This window comes from Nuphar pumila, chromosome 17 (genome assembly GCF_984573655.1).
Source record: "Nuphar pumila chromosome 17, dmNupPumi1.hap1.1, whole genome shotgun sequence".
In the NCBI taxonomy this organism is placed as follows: Eukaryota; Viridiplantae; Streptophyta; class Magnoliopsida; order Nymphaeales; family Nymphaeaceae; genus Nuphar; species Nuphar pumila.
This window is the reverse complement of record NC_143265.1, coordinates 9,208,536-9,230,486: the sequence shown is the minus strand read 5'-3', so window position 1 is coordinate 9,230,486 and position 21,951 is coordinate 9,208,536. Positions and strand designations below refer to the sequence as shown.

General features: G+C 38.4%; 1 protein-coding gene across 1 annotated transcript; it reads right to left on the bottom strand.

Moving 5' to 3' along the window:
- Window positions 1–15,501: 15,501 nt before the first annotated feature.
- On the bottom strand, window positions 15,502–19,283 carry LOC149811577 (uncharacterized). Its single transcript, XM_089993734.1, has 2 exons — window positions 18,281–19,283; window positions 15,502–15,781 (listed from the first exon to the last, which is right to left on the bottom strand). The coding sequence occupies exons 1-2, from the start codon at window positions 19,211–19,213 to the stop codon at window positions 15,698–15,700; spliced, it is 1,017 nt and encodes a 338-aa protein (XP_089849860.1). The 5' UTR covers window positions 19,214–19,283; the 3' UTR covers window positions 15,502–15,697.
- Window positions 19,284–21,951: the final 2,668 nt, after the last annotated feature.

Below are 21,951 nucleotides of genomic sequence, written 5' to 3'. Positions count from 1 at the left end.
GCCCTCAGAATACAACACATGTTTCCTGCCCTGCTTCCCACGTGTCTGATTGTAATAATGTTTTCTACAAGTTGCTAAACATACCAGCAATTTTGGGAAATACTAAACATAACAGACTGAGGTGGTATCCCATGTAGTAAGCGGGGTCCTGTGTCAAGCTGAAGGCCCAGGATCGAATCCCTCTGCGACATGGGGCGGCTGTTGTTCTGGTAACCTAACCCCAGCTTGCCTTTAAAAAAAACTAAACATAACAGTCATTGCCTCTCTCTCAAATCACTAAACTAAAAAATAATTGCTCATCAAAAAACGAAACAATTCCAAAATTGCTGGTATTATTAAACATAATAGTAATTGTGTTCACATTATATGCAGCCTCATCTTTAATAGTAATTGATGGGCATGCAGCAACCTGCCTAACAGACATCCATCTCGAGAAATGGTGAGATGGATGGTCAGCAGTTGTGGAGCACGACTGCATAAAAAATGAACTCATGGTAATTTTCTCTTGGAAATACTAAAAAAAAAAAATTTAAGTCATTAGTATCACTAAACATAATAATGTGATTTTCTCTTGAAAATCTCCAAACACACCAATGATTTTTTTAAGTTATTGGTACCTTCAGCGACTCGCCAAATTAAATGGCATTAAAGATGTCTGTGGTTAGGGCTGGTAAACAAGCTGAACAAGACGAGCTTGAAGTGTTCAAGCTTGGCTCATTCTTGTGGTGAGCCAAGCTGTGTTTGAGCTCATAATCAATCCAAATTAAACAAGCCGAGTTTGAACAGGCTTGTTTACAGAAAAAATGTATTGTTTTAGAGCTGAAAAAAATACAATTACAAAAAATTACATGTAAAATATATTTCTTACTGCCTCATGAGCTTATACGACTCGAGTAGAACCGAGTACTCATTGTTCATATTCAACTTGCCAAGCCTATTTTACGAGTTTGAACGAGCTCTTTCCGAGCAGAACATGAGCTGAGCCCTATCTATGAGCGCAAGAGACACGTTCTGTTTTGGGAGCCCGAGTAACTTGGTAAGTTTACATGCTATCTATGGAATGCATCAATAATAGCATACTCTACCAATATTGGGGATGGAAACTGATCGGATCCAGAATAGTTAAACACATGGTGAGTCAGATCCGGATTGGATCCGAAACAGCCAAAAATTACAAAACCTCTGTTCACCCATTAGCATCCCTATCTACCATGCACGTAATCCACATTAAGAACATGTCTACAATGTTCAAACTAGGTCGAGTCAACCGAGCCTAGCCAAACCAAACTGGGTTCAAGAAACAAGGACCACTGACATGACGATTAGACCATTCAGCTGAAGGATAGAAGAAGGGAGAAATAAGCTCACATTTTTCTACGTTGCCCGCGAACCTCCTCCTCCTCCTCCTCCTCCATGTTAGGAGAAAGCGGATCCAGATTCGATTCACCTCACTGGGCACCAACTGGTTGATGATCCAGCTAATGATCCAGATCAAGAAAGTGGTCCAGGTAGGTCGGACGTTAACTTGGTGAAAACTCTTATTGTAAACAGGGCAACTACAAGGTTGAGTTGGGATAAGACTCACGTAAAGAAATCTCTAGAAGGAAAAGATGTCACTTGTGGGAGGAGTCCTAATGCAAATGAGACTCACTCAAAGCTGAATTGTGATGAGAAGCTAGACTCTCTATTGAAGGAGTCCAAACCCAAATAGATGTAACTTATTATATGTATAAAATAAGGAAACCATTCATCTTTGAAAAGAACGTTGAGAGTGATAAAAGAGAGAAAATTTGTTCATGTTGTGGACATAGATCCATCCTGGGTCGAACCACGTTAAATTGTGTCTCTTGTGTGTGCCCTCGCATTAACGTTTACATGGTATCAAAGCTTCCCTGATCCCATGATTAGCTTGGTTGCGTCTTGCTCGGCTCACAAACAATCTACATCAGGCTCATTGTGCTCCCTTCAAAATCTACATCCATGGCTGCAGAAAGCAACAACACTTTTCCATTGCTCCTACAAGTTTGCATCATTTTTTGTCTGTGAAACTGTCTACAGATAACTTTCTCTTGTGAGAATCACAATTTATCTCATTATTAAAAAGTTATATTCTTATGGACTTTGTAGATGGCACAAAACCCTGCCCGAATGGATATTTGAATGAGTTTGAGAAAAGGGCAGAGAAAAACCCTGAAAAAAATAAATGAGAATGTATGGATCAACTTCTACTAAGTTGTTACTATACATTGTCAAGTTGGCAGCCTAAACACCTCATACGTCGTGTGGAACACATTGAGGAAAACATATGTTGCTCATTTCAACGCCAGAGTGCAACTTATGTCTCAGTAATAAAATCTTAGAAAGGGATCATATAATATCTTGAGTTATTTTCATAAAACCAAAAGTATAGCCCATGAGCTTGCCATAGTCAGGAAACCTATTTTCAATGCGGATCTTAACATAAACATCCTTGTGGGGCTTCTTACGAGTAATATGGATCCTTGAGGATAGATCTGAAAACTAGAGATGATTCCATCACCCTTGAAGACTTGTTGGGCATATTGTTAGTCCATGAAGCTCAATTGCATGAACTCAAAGAGACTAAACCTCTTGTAGCTAACCTGACCTATAAATCGCCCAACCAAGGACAACCTCAGGGAGTTGTGGCACTCAAAATCATTTTAACCCCTCATGAGGCAGAGGTGGGGAGGTACCCTAGTAAGTCTGGCCAAAATTATGGAAGTGGAAACAGTCTAACAACTACTAATGGCCCACAAAATCCTATAATTTGTCATGCATGTGGCAACCAAGGTCATATTGTTGCTCAATGTCGAACCACATGCCAAGCATGTAGAAGGGTCATGGTGCTCTCCAATGCAAAGTCTTCAAGTTTCAGAGAGATCATGTGAACCTGAAAGCATATCATGCAACTATAATGAATGATGTTGAAGATGGTGCATGGTTTTCTGACTCTGGTGCGACTCACCATGTCATTGCTGACCTAAATAACCTGTCACTCAAGTCAGACTATCAGGGCAACAAACATGTTAAAATCGGTAATGACTCTAGCTTGCAAATTAAGAATATTGGTCATTCAGTTTTCAACACCTCATACTCTAAGTTTGTTTTGAATGATATACTTCATGTTCCTGCCATTACTCATAATCTGTTATTCGTTCAAAAGTTTACTAAAGACAATGATGTATTTTTTGAATTTCATCATGATCGATGCTATGTTAAGGATCGCAAAATGGGGAAAGCAGCGTTGCATGATATAAGTGATCAAGGGCTATACAAGTTAGACATTCCTAAGAACAATGGCACATTGTGTGGAGCGTTTACATACAATGGAAAATGAGCATCCATTGAGTAGTGTCACAAACGAATGTGACATTCCTCTTTTCACATAGTTTAGCAAATTTTAAATAAGCATAGTCTTCCTTTTTTACATAATAATGTTTGTTATGTGTGTAAAGAAGGTCAAATGAGCAAAAGTCATACCTTATCCTTTCAACCTTCTACACATCAAGTTGATGGACTGCTTGATTTACTTTAGAGGCTTGCATTTGTCCCAAGCACTAGAGGACATTTATTATGTGAATTTTGTGGATGCCTTCTTAGATTCATGTAGATATTTTTTATTGAGAAAAAATCTTAATTTCTTTCAATTTTTTAAAACTTTCAAAAACAAGTGAAAACCAGATTTGGTAGATGAATAAAATCCCTTTAGACTAATTGGGGAGGAGAATATAGGTCGATTTTTATGTATCTAAAATCATGTGATATTGAACATCATATTACTTGCCCTCACACACATGAAAAAAATGGATGTGTAGAACGCAAGCATCGACACATCGTTGAGACTAGGGTTACTCTTATAACTCAAGTCGAGTTACCTAAAATTTTTTGGGACTATGCCTTTTTAACTACTCTCTACACATAGTTAAATAGACTCTCATCAAGTGTCACACATAAGAAATCTCTCTTTCAAATCTTGTTTCCAACCATTTTGGATTATAAAGACTTAAATTTTTTGGGTGTGCATGTTATCTATGTCTTCAACCCTTTAACAATTACAAACTTCAATTTCGAAGCAACAAATGCATTTTTTTGTGTTATAGTGGCCAACATAAAGGATATTGGTGCCTTGATCCTACAACTGAGAAAATTATTATAAACTACAATGTTCAGTTTCCAGTTTGATGAAACTGAGTTTCCCTACAAGGCCTTTTCTCAACAACACAACCATGTGTCCCCCCCCCCCCCCCATTGTCCTAATTCCTCTACCTCTTACCATTCCTCCTGTTGTACCACCTGACCCCCCTGGAGACCCGGTTCTATGCACATTGTCCCTCCTCATGACTCAGCTGCACCCTCTCCACCTATTCCTCCTCTTGGTTTGGTCCCACATTTGATTAGCTGTTATGTCCGTTCATACCAAATGGTTAATCGGTCTCAAACTGGGTCCTTAAAACCCAAGACTTACCTTGCCACCTGATATCACATTCCAATGGTGTCTCATTAAACATTGAACCTATCTACTTTACTCAAGCCCAAAAGGACAGCCAATGGTGCCATGCTATGGCTAACAAGTTTAATGCCCTCCTAAAAAATGGCACATGGATCTTGTTCCTCCTAAGCCTATCATGAGTATTATCGAGTGTAAATGAATCTTTAAAATCAAATGTTGTGTGAACGACACCCTAAAATGCTATAGGGCGAGGCTTGTTACTAAAGGCTATAGTTGAAAAGAAGGAATTGACTATTTTGAAACATTCAGACCTATTGTCAAAGCACCCACTGTCTGATCGATTCATACTATTGTTGTCTCCCTGGGATGGTCCATTCGTCAGCTGGATGGTCAAAATGCATTCCGCCATGGGATTCTGCATGAAGAGGTGTACATGTCACAACCATAAGGCCTTGTTGACTTTCAGTTTCCTAATCATGTGTGTAAACTACATAAGGCCCTTTATGGCCTCAAACAGGCTCCCAGCGTTTGGTACTAGTGGCTAAGCTCCATTCTCAGCATGGGTTTTGTTGGCTCATAAGTGGATACTTCTTTGTTTGTTCTTTACAAGGATTTCCTCATTATTTATGTAAATGACATTACTATCACTGGTAGCTCCTCTACTTTTTTGGCTCACATTAATGGTGGGTTGGTTGCTAAATTTGTTCTTAAGGATCTTGGTGACTTGAATTTTTTCTTGGGTATTGAATATATTGTTACCCTTAATGGGTTTTTTCTCTCTCAGCAGAAATACATGTTAGATCCGTTGGAACAAACTCAGATGACTAGGGCCAAACCGATCACCACACCTATGGCCACGTCTACTAAGTTATCAATTCATGATGGTGATCTCCTGGGATGATCCGAGGAGGTATGTATAGGTATTGAATCTGCACTACAATCATAGTAATTTATGCATTCAATTTTGCTAAAACTATAATCATATTAATTCTGAAACTATGGTTACATTGATTTTGTCCTATAGTAATGTTAATTTACATGTGAAATGATTGCTATGTATAATGAATTATACTGTCCTAAGCTATGACATTGGCCATGATATTACATGAGTTTTTCTGTAATGATGTAAGTCATGATGTATGTACATGTATGATTGCTATGCATAATGAGTTATGTTGTCTTAAGCTAGGACATTGGGCATGATATTACATGATTTTTTCTGTAATGATGTAAGCCATGAAGTATGTATATGTATGATTGCTATGCATAATGAGTTATGTTATCCTAAGCTAGGACATTGGGCATGATATTACATGATTTTTTTTGTAATGATGTAAGCCATGAGGTATGTATATGTCATATGGGTTGATGAACCCGTGAGGTGCCTTAATGCTTATGAGATGTGAGGTATGTGATAATGTTACTATAAGGAATGAAAGGGTATGCTTGTACACATAAAGAATGAAAACCCTTGGAGTGCAAAGAGTGGCCATGTTATGAAAATACTTGCTCACATAAATTATAAGGCACTCGACTGGTTTAAAGGCACCAAGGAATATAGAATGAGTTATGAACTCACTGATAAAATACATTAGTTACTTGAAATGAGTACTCGAACTATTGAGCCCTAAAATACCTAATGATGTTAAGCATATGAGATGAAAACTAATAACCCATTCGTAGATATCTGCATTGGAGAAGGTAGGTGGTATAACCCCAAGGACCATGTTGTTTATATATCTTTTAGAGCAAGGCGTCTCACTTGGTCCCTCATCCTCGGGTGGGGTTCTGGACTGCTGCAGTATTATAGTATGCATCCTAATGTTGTTGATAACCTCAATAAAAAATTCTCTCAGTCATGGATTGCTCGTTGGTTGGATTTACTGATCAGTTAGATATTTTGAGTAATTAAGACACATAATAATAAATGTTTATTGTAGTCTCTTCTAAGTCGGTGTGGTCCTATGTGTACCCGATGGGATTGTAATTAAGAGAAACAAGACTTGCACTAACACAATGAATGATAATTATTCTTGAATGTTGAGGTACATGTTTGATATTTATCTTGTTTAAATTCATGTCATGGATATGTCATTTGTTGAATTATAATACCATCTATGTGATGTATGTTCTAGTTTGTACAATCACTATTTGTTTGTATATACCTACCAGGCTATCACAAGCTATCACAAGTCAGATATTATAAAATTTCAGATGACGAATGAGGTGTTATGTGATGGCACGATGCAGTGGCGAGGTCAGCAAACCATGATCCATCTTCTGTCGATCCTAGGGTTTTGATCTCGATTAGATTGAGACTTTTTGACTCCTTACATTTTGAGCACTATACTGTTAAGTTTGAAATTTTCTACAATACGATTACTGATTGGAATGATATTACTTTTGGTTAGTAAGTTATATGGAGTCAGATTCATTTGATGTGTGTACCTGGATCCAAGTCAAAACAAGAATTGGATTTAGTCCAGCGTAGTTTGCTAATTCTTGTAACTCGTTCAGAGTTGTCTAATTCAAAACCAAAACGATTTTCATTGTTTAACGATCCCCTTGTTTGAAAAGGATTGTCATTTTTTTAAAAAAATGGTTGAAAATTTTAACAAATTTTTTGGGTTAAAAAATTTGGGGCATTACAAGAACTGTCTCAGAAGGATCGATCATCTAGAAGAGTCCAGATCAATATTGCAGGACTCCATCAAGAGACCCAGGATGATGATAAGTCTGTAATTAAAGAGTCTTACTTTAAAAATGAGTCTTGTATAATTAGAGAGTCTACTCCTTTAGACTCCTCTAATGTTGTCCTGTAATAATTATAAACAAGTAATTTATATGGCTCACACGTTGAGTGAGTGAGAGTTGTTTTCCATGTGGAAGCATGCACCTCCATTGTCGAACCATGTTAAATCTTGTGTTCTTGTGTGTGTGATTGTGTTCTTTTATGGTGTAAGAGCAACCCATAATAGACACCTTTTGATCCATGTGCACAACTTTGTGATTGACCATAGTTCAAGCTTGATGTTAGGATCCTCCTCGGCCACAACTGGTATGGTTTTCAATGTGGTCTCTCTCAATGCCCAAGAAAGTTCACCATTATTTGGCCATCAAATTGACCTCAAAATTACCTTCTTAGGAACACAAGATTTAACATGGTTTGACAATAGAGGTTCCTACGTCCAGAGGGAAAATGGTTCTCACTCACTGAATCAACGTGAGAGCCATAAAAACCTCTTATTTATAATTATTATAGGGCACCATTAGATGAGACTTCAGGATCACACAACCTATCTTGGAAGAGTCCTCTCTTTTACTCTCTTTTTTAGATTCTCTAATTATACATGATTCCTCTTTATAGTAAGACTCCTTAATTATAGACTTGTCATCATCCTCGGTCTCCTGATAGAGTCTTATAGTATTGATCTAGACTCTCCTAGATGGTCAATTATTCTTAGAGAGTTTTGCATTAGCAGGGACTCCTAGATTAGCATCTCTTCTAGATGATCGACCCTTCTGAGAGAGTTCTGCATTAGCAAGGACTCCTAAATTAGCATCTCCTTCTAGATGACTTGGACTGATGTGAATGAGTCCAATATGTATCTTAACAACCCTCCTCAAGTTCATTGAGGTAGGAAGCACATTGAGCTTGAAACACAATCGTTGATGATGTGGAGAGGGAAGAGGCTTAGTCAAAATGTTTGCAATTTGATACTTAATGCAAAGAGTCCTTTTAGCAATCTTTTCTCGAACAACGTAGAGGTCAATTTAGATGTGTTTATTGTGATTATAAAACACTAGATGATCTACTAAATATGTGGCCCCAACATTGTCACACCAAAGTGTGGGAGGATACGTGTATGGTACTCAAAGTTCTTGCATATGATATTTGATCCACGTTAACTCAGTTTTGGCGTTAGTAATAGCTATATATTCGGATTCAGTGCTAGATCTGAATATAATAGCCTGTTTCTTAGAGCTCTATGAAATTAAACTGAATCTAAAGAAAATAACATAACCACTAGTAGGTCGACGATCATCTGTACAACCAACCCAATCTGCATTTGAGTAAGCTGAGAGCATAGGATCAGAGGAAGGTTTTAAGATAAAACTGTAATGAATGATCCCCTTTAAATATTGAAGGATCTGTTTAACTCTTGCTCAATTGATATCAATTGGAGCATGCATAAATTGACAAACTTTGTTAACTGCAAATAATATATCTGGGTGAGTAAGAGTAGCATATTGTAACACTTCTACAATACTTCTATAAAGGGTATGATCATTGAATTTTAAACCAATGTTAGCAGACAAGACAAGCGCTAGAGCTATAAAAGTGGAAACAGGTTTGGCTCTCTGCATAGATGTCATGATAAGAAGATCGAGAATATATTTTTCTGAGATAAAAGAAGCCCATGTTTTCCAAATATAGCTTCAATGCCCAAAAAGAAATGTATAGCCCCTAGATCTTTGATAGCAAATTCATCACTGAGTTTAGAAATTAATCTCTGAAATGTAGTTGAAGAACTACCAGTAACGATAATATCATCCACATATATTAGAACATAGACTATACCATGAGCAGTCATACAAAAAAATAAGGATGTATTTGTCTTGGTGCCAATAAATCTAACTGCCTGAAGACATAAACTCGACCTGGCAAACTAGGCTCTGGGAGCCTGCTTAAGACCGTACAAGGCCTTTTGGAGCTTAAAAAATATCCAAAAAATTGAAAACTTTCAAACTCAAGTGGTTGTTGCATATAGACATCTTCAGAAAGATAACCATGTAAAAATATTTTGAACATCCAATTATTTAATAGACCAACCATGATTAACTATAAGAGAGAAGATTAATCTAATGGTAACAAGCTTAATGATAGGGCTGAAGGTTTCAAAGTAGTCTAGACCTTCTTGTTGACCGTAACCTTTTGCAACAAGTCTAACTTTATATTGTTCTAAAGTATCAACAACTTTATGTTTAATTTTATAAATACACTTAGCTCTATCTACTGACACCAGAGTCCACGTATTGTTTTTTATGAGAGCATCATATTTTTTTTTTTTGCATAACATCATGCCATTTGGTATCCTGAAAGGCTCGTTTAAAGGAAATAAGTTTTTGATCCTATAGAAGGGTGAGAGCAAATGGTATAAAGTATTTAGAGGCTTAAAGAACTTTAGGTTTTAACGTCTCATCTTGAAACCTAATGATCAATGAGTGAGTTTTAGTTATTTGGTTTTGTAGGACTGGTTCAAGACTAGGTCATTGAGGTTGCTATTTTGGGGAAGGAGAGGATAGGGGCATGAGACCCTGTTGATCTGGACTAAATAGAGATTCACATATAAGAGACTCTAATGGAATATTTTTATCTGAGCGATTTGGTGAGGTAATAACAATAGGATTTTGTAGATGGGTACAAGTGATACAACTCTTTTTTTGAGACATTGGATTTAGGGCTCTAAAATGGATACACATTTTTATCAAATATAACATAGCGTGATAGTATACATTTTCTAAAGGTTAAACTAAGGCAATAATATCCATGATGTTGAGGAGCATAACCCATAAACATACATTTTTCAGACTTAAAGTCTAACTTATGCTTAATGCAGAGCCTAAGATTAGGATAACAAGCACATTAAAAAACTTTTAAAAAATTATAATCAGGATCATGATTGAACAATTTCTTCAAAGGTAAAACACCATAAACAGTCTTAGAAGGGATACCATTTATGAGATAAACTACAATATTAAAATCAAACATCCAGTATTTGGTTGGTATTTCAGTCTGGGCCATCATGACCAATCTCACACACATGAACACAAGATTTAACGTGGTTCGGCAATGGAGGTACCTACGTCTATGGAAAAAATGACTCTCACTCACTTAATCAACATGAGAGTTATAGAAACCTCTTGTTTATAATTATTACAAAGCAGCATTAGAGGAGTCTTCAGGATCACACGACCTATCCTGGAGGAATCCTCATTTAGACTCTCTTCTTTAGACTCTCTAATTATACAAGACTCCTCTTTACAGTAAGACTCCTTAATTAAAGACTTATCATCATCCAGATGGAGTCATGCAGTATTGATCTAGACTCTTCTAGATGATCGATCATTTTGAGAGAGTTCTAACTCAAAGATTAGCATCTCACTAGACTCTTCTAGATGGTCTGCATTACTAGGGACTCCCAGATTATAAGTGATTGGGTTCTCAATTTGTATTGCTTGTTTCCTTTAGGCATTTAGTTTTGCCAGAGAAATATCCTCCTCCAATTGAATTGTTGTACTTGTAACCCTTGCTTGTGACTGCGCTGAGAAATCCCTCGTATGAAGCCTTATATAAAAAAATTAAGCATTTTAATCCCATCAAGACGCAAGTATTTACCATCTTATATAACAACAATGACAATGTTTTGATAACAACACCAATTGGCAGTGGGAAGACTATTTGTGCAGAGTTTTATTTGTTGGGGAATCATCAGAAAGGGCCAAAGAGCATTGTGCGAGTTGTACTGTGTATATTGCTCCTATCAAAGCTCTTGCCAAGGAAAGATATGGGGACTTGGAAAAAAAGTTTGGGAAGGATCTAGGAATGCAGATTGACTGGCAAGACATAAGTTGCTTGAGAAAGGGCAAGTCATTATCAACACTCCTGAGAAGTGGGATACTCTTTGGCGCTACTGGAAGCAACATATGCGTGTTCAACAGGTTAGCCTTTTCATCATTAATGAACTTCATCTGATTGATGAGCAAGTACAATTTTTTGAGGTTATTGTTGGATCCAGATAATGGGTCCAGGTTGTAGGGTCTCACACAGAATCCAACATAATGGTGGGTTGGTAACTCATGTAAAGTGCGAGTTAACTATGGTATTGAAAAAAACCCCATTCAAGACTGGGATAGCCATAATTCAGGGGACGATTATATATTCTCAGCTCATGCACAATGTAGGAATCGATCAAGAGAAGGAACCTGAACGATAAATCAAAACTCCATTTTCTTCTCCTCAGTCACCCTGATCTGAATCCCAACATTGGTATCAAAACTCGGTTTAGCGATTACCATATGTATTCAGCTTCTCAGATACGAAAAAAATGTCGCTCATACCTTTTGCAAAATTCATCGTTGGTTGATGCCTCAAAACCCTTTTTGGTAAGGCTCCTCAAAACTCAGCCTCAAAGAACCACCAGTTGTGTCCGACGATGCAGCCCGAGGGATGCAACTATATACGACAATGTTGCTGGAGTGAGTCGGCTGCAAAGAGGAAGAACAGAGGAAGGGACCAAAAACCCCTACCGTAGGAGGAGACCCCCTATCAAGCATCGTTGTCAGCTTCGGATGGTCATGTCGGTGTTAGGGCTGAAGGAAGCAGCTAAAAAATAGCTCTGGAGTTGGAGATGGCATTCCATTAGGAGAAAAAGCATCGGATTAAATGGCCCAGCGATGCCGAGGCAAACGAGGAGGAGGAGAGATGAGTGACATTCATCGATAGTTACGACAGAGCCACCAGAGCTCGATGATAAAAAACTATAAAAAAGAGAGAAAAAAATGGGAACACATTGATCGTAGGCAAGATCCGACCAAACACATGATCGCCCATGCCAAAATTGAGCTCTATGCGCCGCTGATCGGTGTAGATGTTCTGCCTACTCTGCGCTGCAACCAACCTTTGTCGGATCAACCGCACCTAGTCCGATTTTTGTTGGATGGACTGTGGAGACTCCACTGCTCTCACTCCAACCTCATCCCAGCAAACTAGAGATTTGTATGGTTTGCCATACAAAGATTTGTATGTGCCATACCTATACTGGCATGGTAACTGTTGTTGTACGAGAACTCTACAAGCTTCATATGTCTATCTCACTCCATTCCTCAGTCCAGCGCATACGCTCTAAGCATATCCTTAAGCATCTGTATCATGCACTCTATTTGCCCATCAGCCTATGGGTGAAATGTTATGTTGAATTTCAATGTGGTACCAAGGGCCTTTTGCAACTGGTGCCAGAAACGAGGGTCTCAGTCTGACACAATTGAGTGTGGCACCCCATGAAGTCGAACAATCTCATCCACATAAAGATCTACTAGACTCTCCAAGCTCTGATTGATCCTGATCGACAGAAAATGGGCAATCTTCATTAACCTGTCCACTATCACCCAGATGGCATCATGCTGACGATGGATCATCGGCAACCCTATGATGAAATCCATCGAGATGTCATCCCACTTCCACTCTAAAATGTCTAGTGGCTGAAGAAGTCGACCAGGTCTCTGATGCTCGATCTTCACTTGCTGGCAGGTGAGACATTGAGATACGAACTCTGTGACATCTCACTTCATCCTGTTCTACCAATAAGTTTGTTGGAGATCCTTAAACATCGTGGTAAAACAAGGATGAATGAAATACCTCGACCTGTGGCTCTCACTCATCAGCTCATCTTACATTTTTTTTCGAACCCACCATCTATCTCCGAACATGATGGTCATGTCTTCTTCACAGCAAAACTGTGCATCAGGCTTTTGGGCACTCACGCACAACCCCTCAAACTCTGAATCGATAAACTATAGCTCCTCAATACGGTCTATGATCTCAGGACGGTCCTGCATCCCAGCACAAAGGATGCATCTGAAATTATCTCTAAATGACTGTCATCTAACAAACTCTTCGATCAAATCCCAACTGTGCCTGATCAAACTGGTTGTCGCGACTGAAGTCTTTCTATTGAGTGTATCTACCACTACATTTGCCTTTACCAGGGTGGTAGGCGATGGAGAACTCATAGTCCTTCAAAAACTCCAACCACTCATGTTGCCTCAAATTTAAATCACGCTGTGTGAAAATGTATTTGAGGCTCTTGATATAAGAAAGGACCTCGATCTGTTTCTCATATAGATAGTGACGTCAGATCTTGAACGTGAAGACAACTGCTGCTAACTTCAAGTCATGCGTGGGGTAGTTCTTCTCATGCACCTTCAGCTACTAAGAAGCGTACGCGATGACCTTTTAATGTTGCATCAAGACACAACTCAATCCAGTTTCTAAAGTATCATTATACACTACGAACCCGCCCATCCCAAAAGGCAAAGACAACACTGGAGCTGAGGTCAACCTCCTCTTCAGGTCCTGGAAGCTCTCCTCGCACCGAGGTAACCAAACAAACTTTACCCTCTTCTGCAAAAGCCGAGTCATCAAAGCAGTTATACGTGAGAAGTCATGTATGAATCGATGATAGTAGCCCACCAATCCCAAGGAACTCCTGATCTCTGTAACTATCGTTGGTTGCTCCCATGACAACATTGCATTCACCTTAGCTGGATTAACATTCACGTCCTTCTCTAAGATCATGTGGCCAAGAAACATCACTTTGTCAAGCCAAAACTCATACTTTGAGAATTTAGCATACAACTTATATTCTCTTAGTGTCTGCAACATAATCCACAGATGCTCTCGGTGCTCCTTCACGCTCTCAGAATAGATCAGAATGTTATTGATAAACACAATGACAAACGAATCCAACTACAAACTAAAGATCTGATTCATTATATCCATAAATATGCTTGATGTACAACAGAGAGAGAGAGAGAGAGCTGCTTTAACCTCCTTGTTTATTAACAAGCAACTAAATATGCTTTGTGCACAGGCTGTCTCTAAACCCAGAGAGAGAGAGAGAGAGAGAGACACTTTAACCTCCTTGTTTACTAACAAACAACTAGATATGCTTTGTGCACAGGCTGTCTCTAAACCCAGAATACAAACCAAGCAATTCCACACAGCTCAACAAGAGGGAGAATAAAAAGAAGGTGCTTCTCTTTGCAATACCTCCATCTTCTACTTTCTCTCAAGATAAAGTTCTGCATCAAGTGTGAAATGACCAAGCCCATGGACTCAAGTTCCTATCTATTGATCATGAACTCTATCATGATTTCTAGCATCTACAATTAATTGAAAGCCACGCAAGGCAGGGTGGTCGTGGGGCCCACTCAGGGTATCCCTCGGCAAGGGTTCCTCGTCATAAAAACAAACACAAGCAAGAGGTTGGTCACGGTTCGCACCACCAAGATATATTTCTAGATAAAGCCAGCTCCTTCTAGCTTTTTCCACTCTTTGAATTCACTTGGCCATGTCACGAAGTTTCCAGCTAAATTTCCATCAAATGGATTTCATCCAAGCAACCACTTCAACTCTTGAAGTTTTCTTCCCCATTCTCATGCGCTTTTAAGTAAATTTTCCAATAAAACATATTCCCTCCAAGGACTCACAATCTGAAACCAATTTCCAGATGACAAAATAGTGAGTTCAAGAGTATCAACGAACTCAAAATTGATATTAACTATGAAGTAGGGAAACATAGTATCGATGTGAATCAGCCCAGTCGCATTGAATCAGCTGACTCACCTCAAATCAGGCAGAATCAGCCTCAGACGATGTTGCCTGGGGTGCGTTACTAACTGGGTTCAGGACTCACCAGGACAATAAAAGCTAGTTGTTACCAACAGGGCTCCTTGTGGTGGGACGTCGGGGGTTCAAACCCCAGTGGTACGTTGAATAGTAACTGGTGGGGGTCTGCATAACCCCAGCGTGCCTCTAAAAAAAAAATAGTTGTTACCGGACTGGTAGAGAGAGAATTTAAATTAAAAATACTCTTTGAAATAGCCCAATTCAGTTAGTTCAGACCCGATTTTATAGTTTTTATAAAAAACCTATTCAACGAGCAAACTTATTTTAACAACATTGATTTAAACATTTTCAATTGAGAAATCTGCGCAATGGAGAACTCTGCTGTCAATGTCAAAGTACTGCAACTCAGGGAGGCTTGTGCACATGACATGCAAGCGGGCAATACTTTCGCATGCACAAAAAAGTCACAATCATGTCCAAACCTCCCAAGTTGAGGGTGTTTAAAACAAGTAGCAAATTGTAGAGAACTTCACAATTCAGATCCAAAACAGGTAACGGAAAGCATTATCAAAATCACAACTAGTGCAAAAGAAAAGAAAAAGCATAAATAGTAAAGAGATTATAATAAAGAAAGTTTTATACTTCCATGCACGATACTGCAATGTTTAGGAATTTATTCAAACACTCATACAGCACGCTGTAGTTTTGCCAACCATATAAAGATAGAAACAAGTCCACAGAAAGACACCATGAAAACAACAGGGTTTCATGAAACTATCATTCTGCATATTGATAGTAACTGAAACATGGTTGCCTCAATCGTCATCATGCCTGCGGTGGTGGTGGCGATGGTGGCGCTTCTTTTCATCATCATCGTCATCATCATCACCACCGTGTTGCTGTAAAATAACCCAATCAGGACCATGAAATGTTTAGTTGAAAAGACCTAAAAGAACAAAAAAGCAAGCACAAAAAACTTGGAAGATTGTGTTTGATAATGTCTGTCAACACACACAAACAACAGCAACAACAACAATAACAAGATATAGACAAGAGCACGTAAGACGGGTTATCAACCAAAAAGCCCAAAAATCTAATGAAATGATTCGAGAAGTCAGACCAAGCATTGCATTCAGAATGTGAGAGAATTAGCATTACAAAAAGAAGAATTGAAATAACTGTGTAAACGACTGGATCAAGCTGCATTGTGCCATTATGCCTGACCTTAGATACAGATTGAACCCATTTGGGAGTCGGCAGTGTGTTGCACCCACATATACATACGTTCTTTTCTGTATCATACATATGATACAGAAAAGAACGCGCGGATAGAATAAGTAGAAACATTGTAGGCACGTTAATAGAGAAGTTAACTAGCTTTAATAAAGCATTAGACTGAGACAGAAAAGCACATGTAGATGAACTGATACTAGGGAAAAAGCTCCAAAAAAATTATGGATTTTCAATCAAGGTAGGTCATGGTCTCAGTAACTTTCCAACATGACTAAGCAGTTGAATGGTCTACATTCAGCCCTAGATGAACCAGTAGAAATGGGTAAACCCAGTTCTTCAATAACTCAGATGCAAAGGAGTCAATAGGATTTGAAACAGGTACAACTTACCCCAACATATATATGGACCTAATCAAAATTCAAATAATCATTGACCTTTTCTAGGTTCATAAATGCTTAAGTGGGTGCACTACATAATCTACATTATTTATTAGAAGAAAAGGTCACAACTGACCACCACATGCATATAAGGTCTGAAGTAGGGGGGCAAATGGACCAGGTTTTGGTTGGACATGCAACCTAAAACCAACACATTGTATATAGATCCAGATCCTCAATAAAATATCCAAATGTGCACTTGAGAGGATTTGGATTTGATTAATCAGAATAGTTTCAGTTCAGTATTGGTTTTGGATCAATATTCCATGTTGGAGCTATGTTCAGATTCAGATCAAATTTAATCGGTTAGCACATTTTAGATCCAGGCTTGTTTTACGCCTTCTTTTACAAGATCCAGTATAATCATATATAATTTCAGATCTGTTGATTAGGATCTGGACCCAGATTGTTTTCTTGCTCCCTTGTTGTGCATTTCCTACTTCCTCGCCTCCCCCTTTTCAGAGCTTGTCTACTACATGCATTTCAGATTTGGATTCATTCCAACCATGATCTGGCCGGTATCCGATCTGTTTGCACCCCTAGTCTGAAGTCAGTGAATCCACATGATATGCTTACAAAGAAACAAAAATAAGCTACATGAGTTCATGCATAAGCAGTAAAAACTCACTGAAGGTCATCTTCAATATCCTCAAGCAGCCCAGTATCTGACACAGCTTTAGACAGCCATAACAATTATATATATATATATATATGGGTCCGTGCTAAACCAATTTGGTGCTAAACCGCATGCTAAATGGGTTTTTTGGGCTTTTTTCATTTTATTTTTAAATTCTGACCGTACAGATGTGATCTATGTACTTGATTTTAGAGGGATCAGTTCTTGAAGCGTTTGATTCCAACACATTGGTGGGTTTTTATAAAGTTCAAAAAATCAAAGGTCCAAAATCTTTGTAAATTTTTTATGCTCCAAACATCATTTTTTTCATTGAAACCACATGATCCAGGTGTGGATTCTTAGTAAATAGACCATGCCCAACACTTTTATGGGGCCGGAACCACATAAAAAACACTGGAGAAGCCCGAAAAAACCATTTAACACGAGGTTTAGCACCAAATTGGTTTAGCATGGACCCATTTTCCTATATATATAAGACTAGAAAAAAGAATAGCTTATGACTAATGAATTGACAAACTTAGTTGGCAAACGAAAGGAATCGCAATTTGAACAGTAAACCACATGAATATACAAGGGCCATATAAGTTGCTCCAAGATTTGGTTTGAAATTCCATCTGATACAATCACACCATAATACTTGTAATCATACAAAATGAATCCAATGAGATCAAATGAATAAACAGCAAGTACCAAATCATACTGTATCTACAGTAAATAAATCAAATGAAACATAATCAGTAGTAAGGATCACATGTCCATTATCACATGCATATGTAAACGCTCTTACATCATGTACTACTGCTGCTATTAACTTAGAAATGACCCATACTAATTCCACCATTTAATGAAGGAACCAGCTTCCAGATCAAAGCCAAAGCTAGCAAAATGGCAAACTTTGAAGTTTGAACAATCAACCCATTCCCATATACTCGGAAAAAAATGAAGTGAAAAAGGGAAAAAAACGAACCAACTAACCAACATTTTCCGTATAAAACAAACGAAATAGAAACAAAAGTCACATAATCAATTAATAATCTGCGTCCAAACAGAGAATGAGAAAAACAAATAGAATCGCATCGTAATAAACTCACGTATTTGTGACGGCCGTATCCTTCTTTCTCTTGCTCAGCACGAGAGTAAGAAGGCTTACGATACTCCCCTTCTCCCTCTTGCTGAGGGCTAGGCCTCCCGCCGTAGTCGCCGTAATAAGGCTTCTCCTCGCTTCTTCCATGCCCAAACCCTTCCCCAACTTCGTGCTTACGACCATACCCTTCTTCCTCTTCCTCATGGCGTCTCGGCGGTGGCCTTCCATAACCATATTCGCTCGCCTCAGGTTTCGGCCTCCCGTAACCAAACCCTTGTTCAGGTTGCTCGAACCCATACCCAACCTCCACCTGCGGCGGCAGAGGCGCGGTGTATCCATAGCTCTCTTGTTCCGATCTCCCTCCGTAGCCAGATTCCGGCCGGAAACCGTGCGACGGCTTTGGCTTCGGCCGTCCATAGTCCCCAAAACCTCCCTCCTGGTACGTCTCTTCGCCTTCATACGCCGGTTTGGGATTCGGTCGACGACGATCGTAATCACCAAATCCCTCCTCAGCAGGTTGGAAGTCATAATCGGGCTTCGCCTTCGGAAAACCAGATCCCTCGTCGCCGTAGCCGTAGGGCTTCGGCTTCGGCCTCGAATAACCCGATCCGTCGTCTTCGTCGCCGTATCCGGGCTTCCTGCCTCCTCCCGAATAGGAATAGGGATCGGGAGCGGAATCAGAAGGAGGGCGGTATTGGGGCCTCTGGTAGTCGATTCCCTGATCGGAACCCTCGTACTGATAGGGCGAGGGAGACGACGAAGATCCGTACTTGAAGGCGGAAGAAGAAACATCATAGCTTGAGGAGGAGGTGGAGGAGATCGGGTAGCAGATCTCCTCGTCGGGAGGAAGTGGACGGCCAAAGGTGAGGGCTAAGTCGTAGCCACCACCGTAAGGGGTGGGATCGTACTCATCGAAATCATCGGCCCCCGAGGAATTCATTGCCCTCTGTGTGTGCTTTTGCTTCAGATCTCAGATCTGTAACTGGCTTCTTCCCCGTGCCTTATAAGGGAAGAAGAAAGGTTGGGGGCAATTTCGGTATTGTGCAGAGGTTGTGATGACTCCTGGTCTAGAGTTTTGAAGAAGAGAGGTTGGGTTAGCCTGAGTCATAAATAAGTTTTCATCTTGACCGCTCATCTTATGATACACGGTGAGTTGAACGTCATCCTGACGACAGGGTGCAAGAGATCTGTTCGAATAAATGCTGCTGCAGAGTATGGGTCCAGAAAAAAAGAAACGGAAAAACAATAGTAAAGATTTATAGATTCATACGGTGCTCCCGGAGCACCTAGTCTCTTTTCTATGCTGTTGGGTTAGAATTCTAATCCAACGGTTTATATAAGGTCTAAATTTTGAGGGCTTTCTTTTATAAACGACTTTCAAAAAAGTAAAAGACGTAGGAGCAGTTTTCAAAGATGAAATAAATGCGTTCCTTTCTCTCTTGTAGATACGAATCATGTGGATGAATGACATGAATGCCTAAAATAGATGGATGAAGGGCATTCATCCATCTTAAATTTTTAGAAAAGATGTTCTTTTTTATCCATGTTTTAGAAAATGATCTTACAACAAATATGATGCATTTCTTGAAAATATCTCATAATTTCTATCATTTTGCTGTAAATATTTGATTTTAAATGGACATTTTTACCTTTACACGTGTAATTTTTTAAATATATGTAGATTTTATATTAAATATGTGATTTTTTCTATGTTTTTTTTATATTTGTATCTCTTTCATCCAAGGTTGAAAACTTATATTTTTATAATCATTGAAAAGTTAAGATATGAATTTATAGCTTTTGTGCTTATAGTCAGAATATAAAACCCTTCAGGGTTTTCATTTTCGCATTCTAAAACCAGAATGAAAACATGCTCTACAAGTAGTTATGTATTTTCTATTGGTTAATATGCAATTTTTTAGCTATATGCGTTAAAACTTCAGAAAAATAAAAATAATAAAAATAAATCATGATGTTAGCTTTTCAATGCCACCAAAATTGCATTAATTTGATGAACAATTGGGAAGAAATGTTATTTGAAAAATAGATTATTCAGTTGTTTAGTCTGGAGAGTATGCTTATATTTCGATTTTCAATCTAAAAAACGAGAACTTTAGAAGGGTTTTTGACTCTGATTCTAAACAGGAAAGTTATGAGCATATGTCTAAGTCAGCGACTTTAAAAATGCAGGTTATCGATGTCGAAAAAGAGAGATAAATAATTAAGAACAGAGATTGTGCCAAAAATATATATTTAATTTTTTTACATTTTTCTCTTAAAATATATGTAAAAAGGTAGGATATGTGTGAATTTAGACGTAAGTGATAAGTGGAGTTTTACACATATTTTTGCAAAAATACAAGATATTTTCAAATTTTAGTAAAATATTTCTGAATTTAGTGATAAGTAAAGTTTCACACATATATATTTTGTGATTTTGTGAAATATTTAAGAATTTAATGGTAAGAACGTGACACATGTTAATAATGTGTGAAGGGTAAAAAGTTTTTTTAAAACTAGATATTTGTAATTTTAAACCTGATGAGAATATCAAAAATTGTAAAGCATTTAAAAAAATGCATCATATTTGTCATATAATACGATCATTTTTCCTACTTAGAGCAGGTAGTTAAGGAAGTTGATTGGTGTCTCGAGGAGGATTCAGAATCAATGTGGAATAAGATAGCGGGTGGTATGAAAAAAGTAGCTAAGGAGGTATTGGGTGAGTCTAAAGGCGGTGCACCACTAGGTAAGGATACATCGTGGTGGAACGAGGATGTCAAATTAGCTATTAAGGTTAAAAGAGAGTGTTATAGAAATCTAAGTAAGAGTCGTGATAATGAGAATTTGAAGAAGTATATGATAGCAAAGAAGGAAGCTAAAAAAGTTGTTCGAAACGCGAGGGCTAAGGTATATAAGGAGGTTTATGACAAGTTGGATACCAAAGAAGGCGAGAAGGATATTTATAGGCTTGCAAAGATGAGAGATAGGAAATCGAAGGATTTGGGTATGGTTAGATGTATCAAAGATGAAACGCAAAGGGTTTTAGTCTAAGATGAGGAGATTAAGGAGAGATGGAAAGATTATTTTGATAAGCTATTTAATGATAGTCATGCTCAAGATCTTGGAGACTTCTCCATTCCTTTTCATGAGATAAATCGTGACTTCATGCGCAAGATTCAAAAGAAAGAGATTGCAGAGGCTTTGAAGAAAATGAAATCAAGAAGGGCAGTTGGCCCAGATGGTATACCTATCGAGGCTTGGAAATGCTTGGGAGAGAAAGGTTTAGAATGGTTGACAAATCTTTTTAACTTGATTTGGCGAACAAATAAGATGCCTAATGAGTGGAGGAAAAGTACTTTGGTGCCTTTATATAAGAATAAGGGTGATATACAAGATTGCACAAACTATCGTGGTATAAAACTCATGAGTCATACTATGGAACTTTGGGAGAGGGTGATTGAGTCTAGGTTGAGGAAGGTTGTCATGATATCGGAGAATCAATTTGGTTTTATGCCTGGAAGATCAACTATGGAAGCAATACATCTTCTTAGACAACTTATTGAAAGATATAGAGAGAGGAACAAAGATTTGCATATGGTTTTTATTGATTTAGAGAAGGCATACGATAGAGTACCTAGGGACGTTCTCTGGTGGACAATGATGAAGAAAGGTGTT